The sequence below is a fragment of the Tupaia chinensis genome, unplaced genomic scaffold, assembly GCF_000334495.1.
Source record: "Tupaia chinensis unplaced genomic scaffold, TupChi_1.0 Scaffold000459_1, whole genome shotgun sequence".
In the NCBI taxonomy this organism is placed as follows: Eukaryota; Metazoa; Chordata; class Mammalia; order Scandentia; family Tupaiidae; genus Tupaia; species Tupaia belangeri.
Window position 1 is genome coordinate 1,876,057 of NW_006159968.1, and position 12,428 is coordinate 1,888,484.

Genomic DNA, 12,428 nt, shown 5'->3' on the forward strand with positions numbered 1-12,428 from the left:
ATAACCCACTGCAGACTGGAGCCACCCCAGCACCATGCGGTCTTCCAGCACCCCACCTCTGGCATGTGGTTCATTCCAGAAGAGTGTTGTGTTCCTGGTGATGCCTTTCCATTGGCTAGTATGTGACTGAGACCCCGTCTCAGCAGCACCCAGCTAGAGCTCTCACGAAGGGCTAGGCACGGTCCTGCGTATCTACATTCAGTCCCCACCAGCTCTAGCAAGCTGGAAAACTATTATTATTCACGCTGGGAGATGTGAAAGTGCTTGTCTGAGATCACACAGCCACAGGGCAACAGAGCTGGAGTTTGAGCCCAAGCTGACCCTCCTGTATTTATATTAGAATATTATGCCCAAGCCGGGAGCGGTGCCAGCTCTGAGCCACGGTGGATGTGAGGGGCCGGGTGACTCACACCCCATCAGGGTCTTGACTCTGACTTCTCACTCCATGTATGACAGGCCCTGGCACACAGGTGGTTCTACACGAAGACCCTCGCCAACAGCGAACTTTGACCGAGGACCTACTCAACAGTGCTAACCCAGGTGCTCAAACCCAGATTGCCTCAGGAGGTCTTTGCCCCACGAAGGAGGTGCCATAAGGACCATCAGCATACCCATTCTACAGGTGTGGAAACAGAGGCTTGGTGTTGGGGATTCACCTGCTACAACTCTCATCGAGTGCATGGGGCCAACCTGGAAGCCTGGCCCTGGCTGCCCTCCCAGCACACTGTCCTGGGCTCATATCTCTGTGACACTCCTTCTCATGCTACCACTCAGTGTAACATGGCTTCTTTAAATATGAGGCCATTTAATGCCACAGGAAAAAGTTGCCTCAGGTTGTAGTGTCATTGTTCTGGGGAGTCCAGCATGTGGGCCCCAGGCACTCCGTCCCCATGCCAAGGCCAGTGATCTTTTCCCTCAGGAAAGATGGGACGATGGGACAGCCATGGCAGGGGGCAGCACTGTCTGTCGAGGGCCTTCCCCAGGGGAGGGAGCACTGAATTCAGCGTCACAGGGCAGCGATCGAGCCCGTCCACTGGCCAATGTGTCCTTATTAAGTGATTTGACCTCTCTGACCTCAGTTTCTGCACCTTTGAAAAGAGGGGAACGTATCTGTCTACAGTTCAACCACCATCCATCAATCTCTCTGTCAGTCTGTCTGTCTATCTTCTAGAATTCACGTGAAGACCAATGAAACCATGACTGACACACTCTATAGACTATAAACAGTCATCACCAGTTTCTCGCTGTTGCTAAGACAAAAATACACACCAACTAGTCATAGCTAAGCACTCTGGGGCCCGCTGGCCACTCCGCAGTCGTGATTTTCTAGCTGAGTGACCTGACCTGGCTTCCCTACTATATGATGGGAACATGCTTCTCAGGGCCTCTGAGCATCAGAAGGAGCTGCCGAGGTGTCGGGAGAATGCTGGTGCAGACTGCCAGAGGCAACCACTGCCTTCCCTGCCCCTTCTTCTTTCCAGGCCCTTCAGGGTGCTCCTACACCACCCAAGTTCTCTCCCAGGCTGAACCACAACACCTGTCCATCCTCTCGGCACACACTCTATCAGTCTCACTAGCCCACTCACTTAACTCCCAGTGCCTCTCACTAGCCACGTGTGGTCACTTAGGAGTGGCAGCTCAGGACCGAGCACCCACAGGTGTATGGTAGTACTTAGCTCCCATGAGAACGTTTTTTCTCTTTTTAGATTTTTACCATAGGACATGCACATTCACTGGAAAGAGACAGAGAGAGAGAGGGAAAGGGAGCAAACAAGAGGGAAAGTGAGAAATTGCCCACAGGGGTGATGGCCACACCCACAGTCCCTTTTCTATTTTCCCCTAGAGATTTGGGGCACATACACATGTGTCCAGTATGTTTTTCAAACCAGTGAGGTCCAGGACTCAAACCATGGAGTCAGACATGTGAGATACAGTGCCTTAACCTCCAGCCTCCTGCTGGCCCAGTTCTCAGAAGAACATTGAGGCTGGGCACTGTTTTCCTCCCCACGTTCATGGAAGATGACAGGTGCACAGGACCTGAGTTTGCTCCTCCAGGTCTGTAACAAGGCAGTGTGAGTGTGGTTGGCCTGGAGCCAGGACAGCAGCTCTGTGGGTACAGCCAGCAGCGAGCAGTGTAAAGTTCTGTCACCTCCCTCAGTCAAGGTCCATGCTTTGGGATGCAGCCAACAAGAGCTTGCATACTTTTGGAGGCCTAGTTGCAAAACTCATTCAGGTCAACTTGCGTGGCAAACCTCCAAAGCACAGTTGGCCCTCAGGCTAGTAAGCAAGGGGACAAGTAAGTGGTGGCATGGCCATCAACACTAGCTCATGTTTCCAGAAGACCAACATTTCCTTTTTCTCTCATGTTCTCTGACCCTTCCCCCCAAAACAGGAAACTCAATGGTCAATGCCAGGACTGTAGCAGGTCCTCAGACATAAGCTTCAAAACAGAGCACAGCTAGATTCAAGGTCAAGTACCAAACCCCACCCTCCTCCTGCCTCTAGTGAGTCTGGACAAGAACTCCACAAATGCTCAAGGGCCTTCCAAGGAGAGCATTCCACTGTCACAAGTACAGTCTCCTTTGGATCCATGTCCCTCTCCCCCAGCCTATGGCCTTTTCTGAGATTCTAGTCTTCATTGCTGGCCCTCGTTCACCTGCAAACCTCAGCACCCTCCCTCCTCCACAGCCCTGCCCAAGCCTCACCTCCTGGCCATCCCACTGCACACCTCCTTCCCTTGTCTAGCTCACCACCCTGCTGACTTGTCTTCAGAATCTTATTAATGCCATAACTTAGTCAATATTTATGTGCTTATCTGTATATTTTTGCCCCTCCAATGATACCAACTCTATTTTCTTCATGGCTGGGCTCCCCCTACCCTGGTGCCAGGCCATCAGAGGCCCTTCATGAATATTCCCTAGAGGACCAAGTGGGGGATAAGGATGCATGGTTCACCCCAGATGGTATGGTGAAGGAGGATGTAGGGAAGATCAGATGAGGCCATGGGGGAATCAAGAGGCCCTATGCTCACCCTCAGCCATTCAGGCCTTCACGGGCTCAGGCCAGCCCAGAGGTACAGGAGGGCACGTGGCCAGCAGACCTCTGAGGAGGAAAGAGGTTGGTGCAAGCAGCTGTGAGGATTACTGCTGGGGGGATTACAAATGGGGGGACGTTCAGGGCAGGTAGAGCTAGCGCTTCCCAACTCACCACATTCTCAGGGACAAACACATCGAGGTACAAGCAATCTTCACTGACTCTGGGAGATGTGAGTACTTGGGAGCCAGGCTGCCAGCAGCTGATCCTGCAGAGACAGACTTCATGACTGCCAGGAGAAACAGCCAAGGGGACATCCCCATCCTCCCTCCCTGTCTGCTGCCCATAGCCAGAGCTCACTGCCCTGTTCCAAAAGCCTGGCATCCCAGCAGCTCTGCGGCAGTTAGGCAGCTTTGGGAAATGACAGTGGCCACTGAGTGGACAGAACAACAGGGTGCTCATCTCTCTCGCTGGCCACTAGAGAGAAGGGTGCTGACCCAACGACCCAAGGTAAAGGAGGAGGATGTGACTGTGGCTGGAAACCTTGGCCCTTCCTTGTTCTAAGTGAACAGACCTTTGAAGGGATGAGGTGTTTGACCTGCTTTCTGTACCAGTGCAGAGTGCCAGGAGGCCAGTTTGGGCATTCCTTGGTATCAGACCTACTGCCACATCTGGGACCATGTGAATGGCAGCATAATGGTAATGGGCCCACAAAACTAATGAACTCACCACCTAAGCCTTACCAAGCCTGAGCCACAATGACCCAAGTTCTCCAATCTAATACCCTCTCCACATGCTAATGTGACTGGATCACCTCGACTGTTGCATGGGTATATCCCAACATGCTAAGATGCTCTAATTAGTGCGTGCTTGTTCTTCTCACTTCCCAGCGGTGGAGTGGACTTAAACCCACATCTTTCTGCATTCATTTCCACACCACTGCTCTAGTGGAAGCCTTCCTCATCCTTTTCCTGGAAAACTTCAGGAGTCTCACATTGTACCTGGCCATGGGCCTGAGACCTGCTTAGCAGCCAGCCATGGTGGTGACGGACATAGAGGATACAGCTGCCTGAGGACAGAGCCACAGGATGCCCATCAGAAGGGAAGTGCAGGTGGCCAGGGCAAGGACACTCTTTGCATAGTATTTCGGAAAAATTTACAAACTTGCCCAATATATCTCTCTGTCTAAAGTGGTACATGCATGGAAGGGAGTGGGCAACACTGAAAATTTTTATGAGAGAAGAAAATAGGATATTGTCCCTATTAGGAAAAAAAAAGTTCTTAATTTTTTTCATTACTCATTTACTTTTCCTTCAATGCTACACTTCTCAGCTCTATTAAAGTCAGATGTGGCCAGAAGATTTAGTTCGGCTACTGCTATATTGTGAAAGTGCTTTATATACCCCACTTCCAGGCCTGACCCACAGGAGGCTCCTTGTAGATTCTTCCACAGTCTCCTCAATGCAATGTCCAGTGGGACCTTGGAAGATTCATGCTGAAGAATGTAGAGCCCCCATCAGCCTGGGTCCCTGAATCACTGCATGGAGTAAAAGCACATGGACCCTCTATAACAGGCAGTCTTCACCTGAGCTAAACAGTGATAAGTCACAGGTACCTGAGGGTTTATCTGCTATAGCAATTAACACTACCCTAACTAATACATCCCTCACCTCCATAGAGTGCTCAAGTCAGAACTCACTGCTCTGCTACAGAATCTCACTTTAATGGATTAAATTGGCAGAGGGCTTTTCTGGGCATTCACCGAAATGTCTTCCACTCAACCCATACCTTGGCTTGGTGGCATCCCAGGACCCTGTCCAGTTCGAGGGCTCTGGCGCCCGGAAGCGGTTCTCTCCCAGGGGTGGAGCTGCATATGGAACTCCAAGAAACTGGTCCACTTGCTTCCAGGAAGTGCCAACCTGGATGGCCTGGGACCTACCCAGCAGCTGGCCATGGGTAGCAATGGGCACAACAGGTGTGGATCCCTCCAAACTGGGCAGGGACGCGCCTATTGGGGAGGGAAGGGAGGCAGTGAGTGCTCTGTTGACTGGTATTTTGAATACACCTTAAACAAAAGAAAACAAAAAAAACCACTACTGTTCACACCTAAAAATCGCCAGCAATTCATCCAGACCCCCATTGCTCATGTCTACCAATTTATTTTTCAATGTGAATTAGATAATAGTAATAGGGATCCGATGGTGAAGCAGTGGTAAAATGCAATGTTCTGTGAGGCCAATCCACATGGGAAGGTTTCGAATTCACATCTGGGGACCTCCCTAATTGGGCCAGGTATGCACGTGCCCAGGAGCCAGGGCTGGCTTAGCCTGGGGGTGGATAGCAGTGTGAAGACTCTCTGGGAGGTGCTGTCTCTGTATCTTGTCTTTGTCTCTACCTCTGTTTCTCTTACTCATGGATAAAACAAGTATGTAAATTTAGAAAATAACAGTAGTAATCATAGCACAGACTGCCGATTTGAAGAGGCACCAGTTACATGCCCAGTGCACTGCCGATCCTCCTGCCCATGTACTGGAGGATGGATTCTTCCCAGTCGGCCCCACGGCAGGTGCTGACCCAGGCCCCCAGCCCCTTACCATGCACCCTGGGGGCTTTCAAAATCACCCAACGAAAACAACTCAACCCTACAAGAAGGTCAGCAGTAGAGTCCAGGGTAAACACATCGTTTATTACTCTGGTTCCATGTGTGGGTTTTCATACTAAGAGGGATGAATAAAGAACATAGTTTCTTCAATCACTTCAAGTCATATTTTGCCACCTAATGAGTTTGCTACAAACTTATCAGCAAAACAAAACTAAAGAAAAGAAAAACCTCTTTAGAACTTGTGGATTTCAGAATTGCTGGGGAGGGATTATAGGCCTGGTATTAGTGAGGAAATCTGTCTGGGGCGGAGGTTGGGCAGCCCATCAGGACCACAAAGTGGTGTGGAGTTCAAAGCTGCACGTTTCTGAACCCCAATGCTGATGGCATCCTGTTCACCAGGGCCTGGGCATCTCAGCTTTACCCTCTCTGTGCCTCTGCTGCCACAGGGCTGAGCTGCTCCTGTGTTCACATCCTGACCCCACCTGGTCCATGAGGCTGAGGCTGGTGCTAATGGGTACCTCTCTCTGCTCCTGCTCCACCGCCCTCCCTGCCCCTCCTGGATGCTAATCACCAGCGACATTTATCAACCTATCTGTAGCCCTGTCTCATTTCCTCTGCTATATTTTCCTTCATCCATTCATTGATTCTATAAACTTTTGCTGGGCCAGTGCTCAGAGCCAAGTACCATTGTCAGGGACTTGAGACAGGCCCATGTCTGGTTCCTTACAAGACTTGGGCCCTTGCAGAGGAAGCAATAAACACTCACGAAGAGATGCCGTGTGTGTGTGTGTGTGTGTGTCTGTGTGTGTGTGTGTGTGTGTGTGTGTGTGTGTACATGCACGTGTGTGTGTGTGGAGTCAGTTACTGTTTCTAACAGGTGAGTTTGGTCTACTCCACTCTACTCTCACTGATTGAAAGACAAAACTTCCTGTTTTCTCTGCAACACCTTCTATAAAAATATACAGATGGTGCCAGCAGGTGGAGGGGTGGTTGAGGAGGCTAGATTCCCACATGGCTGACTACGGTTTGAGTCCCGGACCCAGTGCCTTGAAAATCACACCAGGTAAATGTGTGTGCATGCCCATGCCAAGAGAATAGAGGAGAAATGATTGCAGCATGGCCATCCCCCCAAGGGGGTACTTCTCACTTTCCCTCTCTGTCTCTCTCCTCCCTGGCAAGTGCAAGCACTTATAACAGAAACCTAAAAGAAAACACACAGTGATGCAAGATTCAAAGCTAAACCTTTCTGAACTCTACGGTTGACTAGAAGCCTTATAAATAACATAAACAATCCACTTACACATATTTTACAAGTAACATGTTATATGCTGTATTTTTACAGTAAAGTACACCAAAGAAAATGTTATTTAAAAAATCGTAAGGAAAAAAATGCACTTTACAGTACTTACTATATTTTCCAATATATTTACTGAAAACAATCCACATGCAAGTGAACCCACATAGTTCAAACCCATGTTGTTCAAGGGTCAACCGGATATACTGTGTATTACAGTGATGACTTAACAGAAGTGTGGGAGAGGAGCAGACAGAGGCGTGTTCACTCCTGAAGAGCTTGGTATAATGCAGAGTTTCTCAGCCAGAAGGGATTTTGTCCTCAAGGGGCATTTTTGGTTGTCACAGGAGTGAAGAGAACAATGTAACCGGCATCTAGTGGGAATTACCCGAAGTGTTGTCAGACATCCTAGAGGGGACAGGCCCTCCTCCACCCAAAAGAACTCTCTGGCGCTAAATGTCAGCAGGTGCCGAGGTTGAGCAAGCCTCACTCGCTGTTCATGACTTTCAGGGTACCGGGGCCAGCATGGTGAGGTGAAACAAGAGATGGTCCGAGAAGTCAAACGAACCTGTGTTTTATCACCTCATCAGGAAAGTCATGACAGATTTTTGTATAGAAAAATACGTCATGACTTTCCTGATGACCCAATGCATGAAGAATAGCTAAAACTGAGGACAATTTCATAATTTTTCTGACCCTCAATTCTCCTACCTGTGAAATAGGAATGATAGTAGCCGCTACAATACAATACCTTCAGGAATAAATAACAATCCTGGAATGTTACAAGTCCAAGCCTGGGAAATGACAGGAGTTCAACATATGGATGGATGGATGAGTGGAAGAAATGGAAAGATGGAGGGGAGGAGAAAGAAGGGAAAGAAAGAAAGAAGAAAGAGTAGATGAAGCTTTTTCTGCTACGAAAACATTGGAGTCCGAATTAGTACTGAAGATGGAAACTCGAGGTGGAAAGAAACGGTTGCTGTTTTTTTATCTAGCCTCGATCACGAATCATGACTGATGCATCCACCCCCCCACCCTCCAGTTTCTTCTCACAAGATTTCCCGTTACAGTCATAAATCAAAGGGTCTTGGGCAAACACTCAGCACTGCAGCTGCTCAAGTGGCAGAGCCTTCTCTTGCTATGCAGGAAACAGCCACGTTTCACCGCCATGACGTCATCCGAAGGTGGGAGCAAAGCAGGAAAGTACAGAACTGAAGGATTTCGAGGGAATGCAAGCCTTTTCTCATAGACAGTGGCATTCGGTCCTCTGTTCAGAGACTGTCCAGTGGATCCCAGACTAAAGGAGTTCAAACATGGGAAACCGGAGGAAGGACAGTTCTCCCGTTAGAATAAGTGTGCAGAAAGAGTGCATTCTTTCCAAAGAACCCACGTCGTTAGGCCACGTGACTGGCTGGGTTAAGGAGAGGGATCTGTGCTGTGTGCAGAGCTGTAAATCATGTCTCTGCTAGGTGCAAGTGCACATGCCTCTTCTTTAGGGAGTGAGCAATTCACATTGAATTTTAGTCACACTAAATTAATAGGAAGTGGCTTTATTGTTTTACAGAATTGAAACCTCAATGTTACAGCATTTCTTGGCAGAACTACCAACACAGATTAGCTATGCTATTGGTGAAATGTACTATTAAAATCTACCTACTGGGTCAATGGAAAAGTCATGACGTATTTCTCCTTAAAACAAAATACGTCATGACTTTTCCGACAACTGAATAGCTTGGCTAAACATCATAAATGTCGCTAGACAACAGACAGACAAAACTTAAGATTAAGGGCCCAAGACTTCAGAATCTAGGAATAGGAACATTCCCAGGCCTGGGATTAGGGGCACAAAACCCCCGAATAATCAAAAATTCTCACAGTCTGAGGCTGAGGTAGAGCGGGGGGACAGAAGAGGATGGTATCGTTGGTATGGAGATACTGAAGAACTGTCAATGATTTAGAAGGGGGTGGGGCCAAATCCAGCTGCTATGTGGTTTTATAAAGGAAATTTTGCTGGAACATTTCCACACCCATTGGCTTGCACACTGTTATCACTGCTTTCACGCTGCAGTGACAGTTGAGCGCTTGTAACAGATATGTACAGTTGTAGAGTGAAAACATTTATCACACAGGCCCCATACCCTTTTTTTTTTTTGAGAGGTTTTTGCTATAGGGTACGAGCGCTCACCAGAAAAAGAGAGAGAGACAGAGAGATAGAAAGTGAGAAATCACCCCCCCAGGGGGATGGCCACGCTGCAATCCCTTCTCCTCCATTCTCCTCTCGGGATCTTGGGCACGCACGCACACGTGCCTGGAGTGAGTTTAAGCCACTGGATCTGGGACTCGGACTACAGTCGACTACATGGGAGTCCAGTGACATAGCCGTTATGCCAACTACTGGTCCTGACAGGCCCCATACCTTACAGAGAAATTTCATGACCTCTGCTTTAGGAGACAAGATGGTAGATGTATCCAACACCGTAACAGTCATTAATTTCATCTAATCAACATGTCTAACGGGAGAGGAGCATCCCCCAGGTCCCCCAGCTCCTGTGTTTCCTGTTCAATAGCTCTTACCAGCTGTATTTAGTGATGGGTTTATATGCTCCTCTCCCCTTATCTGCCTCATCCTTGTATCCTCAGCACCCATATGACATATGTTTTTATACTAAACTCAGCCTGAGAACAGCTTCCTTCTCCCAAGTGTCTGTGTTGTCGTAGTTAGGCAGCGTGGGTTTGTGGGAGATGATCGCATCTTAAGATAAGAGATGTGAGGGACCAGCAGATGACATAATGGTTACGTCGTTGGACTCCTATGGTAGTCAACCGTGGTTCAAGCACCAGACCTTGTAGCTTCTAGCAAAAATATCTTAAAAAAAAATAGATAAGTGACATGGCTTCATGTTCCCACTCTGTCATGGCTAGCTTTGTGAAATCAGACACAAGTTGGGCTATAATCCCTTGATCTCTAATATAAGGGTAAAGACCCTATCCTGCCATGTCACGGGGTTAGTGCGAGGACCAAATGAGATAAAACATGTGAAAGAACTTCCTATTATACAATATAAGAATAAAAAGTGACCTATTTAATTATTTTCCTAATAAAACAAAGACCTAAATGGCTTCTGTAACTCATGAATAAATTAATAAAAATGATAGTGAAGTAGGAGTTTTTCCTACCTTCTTTCAGTTTACCTCAGCTGAGCATTCAGGCCAGGCCTTAAGTATTTCAAAGGCACTGTCCACCAATTCACTATGTGCTTGAACAGTTTCTACCAGCCATACACAGTTTCCCAGGAATGGCCACAAAAGCATAAGCCTGGGCTTACCTGGCTTCCGGTAGATGTGAGTGGCCTCTTCACGGAGCAGAAGTTGACAGTTCTGGCCCTGCAGGCTATGTGTGCAGCTTTGGGTATCAGCATAGAACATACACCTCACAGCGCCAGGTCGGGTCTGAAGAGTAGTAACACGGCAGGCCTGGTGACGGGAACATTCTGTAGAGGACAGGGAAACAAAAAATGAAGCATAAGCCTGAGATAATACCTCATGCAAGCAATTGTGTGTTCATCCATTCATCATCCATCCACCCGTCTACCCTCCATCTATCTACTCATCTGTACTTCCACCCACGCATCCATAAATCCATGCATCCATGCATTTATTCTTCCATTTATCCATCTGTCCATGTGTTTGTCAATCCACCCATCATATGATGTCTCACTCATTTGAGCACCTACTTGAAATCCCAAACACTGTGCCAGGGAATGAGAATAAAAAGGTGGCAGTGGGAAACCCAACCTTCCCATCAATCTATTTTCCATACAATATTCAGGGTTGTTTTTGCTTATTTTCTTTCACAAATATGTCCTTTACCTACTTTAAAATACCAACATGGCAACACGGTTCCCATGGGTTTTAGGATTAAGTCATAAGTCATTAAGACCCTTGATCCCTAGCCCTTCCTTCCTCTTTAGCCTTGTCTTTCTCTGTTCCACTCCACTGTCTCCTCAGCCAGCATTATAGCCCAAGGTAAGAGGTCCACCAGGGATCATGTACTTTCCCATGCACGCATTAGACAATTTACAGTATTTCATGACATTTGGCACAAGAGCAGCTCTGAAAACAGTGCTGCTTCATTTGGTTGGGCAACCTAAAGGCCTTATTCATATCCCAGTCTCTGTGAATGGCACAATCCAGAGTAGCACAGTGAACAGCCTATACATCTGTACACACTGACTCTGGGATAAGCATGGCTTTGCACATCCTCTCATACAATCTTTCAGAAGAGAAGATTCAGGAGATTTATGAAATCTTCAGAGGGGTGCAGAATCTTGGAAGGGTATGACTATTATCTGACCTCAACTCCTCAGAAGCTAAAAGTCTTTGTAGAACATTCCTATCAGTGATCACCTAGTTCTTGTTTGAAAACCACCAAAACCTGAAAACTAAAGAAGTGTACACCTGTGAACAGCTTTACAAATTATTAGAAAGTTCTTCATATTGTATTTTAAAATTTCTCTTGAAGTTTGAATTGTACCAGTAAGTCTTTAACTTTGCCCCATGAACCTGGTCAGAACAACTGTACCTCCTCCTCACCTGATGGTCCACCTGTTATCTGAGGACAGCCATCAGTGCTTCCACACATCTCAGACTAACCTTCTCGATCCTTCCTGTCTTTTTCTGACTTAGCTTAGTATTTCCCATTTGCAGTTGGTGCATTCCTTTGGAGACACTGACGATGGGCTGCTGTGTGGGAGGTGAGAAGACTCCACCATCTCTTCTCGCCTAGGATAATTCCTTTCTGTCAAGCACCCAAAATTATCGTGGACTCTCATATGTGTTTTTGAGGTCAGAATCTTTTATGGGGCCCTGTCCTGCCCTATCTGGGCAGTGAAAATTCCCCTTACCCAACAGGCAGAGGTCTTGAGCAGCAGAGAAGTTGCTGATGGCATTTGTGCTGATGTGAGCAACATCAAAGTTTCTGATGGTTGGGTCAATGGCCACTGAAGAGAGGGCCAGAGACTGCCACGAGTCCAGAGAAACTAGAAGAAAAATCAGGGACACTTAGGTGCAGTTATCGCCTGGTGCATAATGAAAACAGCTAAGTGCTACCCCAAGTCTCCAAAGGTAGCTCAGGGGTGTTCTCCTCGGGTGACTCTATGCCTTTATCTCTCCATTGAATGACTATTTAGTAAGTTTTCTGTGAGCCAAGCTCTGTGCTCAAGTCTAGAGATGCAAAGGTTAAAAAAAAATGGAAATGACTATTTCTATTAAATAGTTCATAGTAGAATAGAAGAGAAGTTGGGCAGAAAAGAAAAGCAGTTACAATGCAATAGTTAGCATAACACCAGGTAATAATGATGATAATAGACAGCTCAGGTATACCATGTGGTACTATGCTTCGATCTTCAGAGACATTATATCACTGAATCCTCCTAAGCGTGTTGCTGTCTATAGTAGACACTGTGGTATGCTGCCCAGGTCCCCCTCCAAGACTGAGGT

General features: G+C 47.4%; 1 protein-coding gene across 1 annotated transcript in view; it reads right to left on the minus strand.

The window, feature by feature from the left end:
* Nucleotides 1-12,428, minus strand: part of TG (thyroglobulin) — a 262,258-nt gene that overhangs the window by 125,117 nt on the left and 124,713 nt on the right. Inside the window, exons 39-40 of the mRNA XM_006155527.1 lie at nucleotides 4,822-5,041; nucleotides 3,208-3,301 (exon numbers count right to left, since the gene is read on the minus strand). Of these exons, the coding sequence (XP_006155589.1) occupies nucleotides 3,208-3,301; nucleotides 4,822-5,041 (314 nt within the window). The remainder of the gene's footprint in view (nucleotides 1-3,207; nucleotides 3,302-4,821; nucleotides 5,042-12,428) is intronic.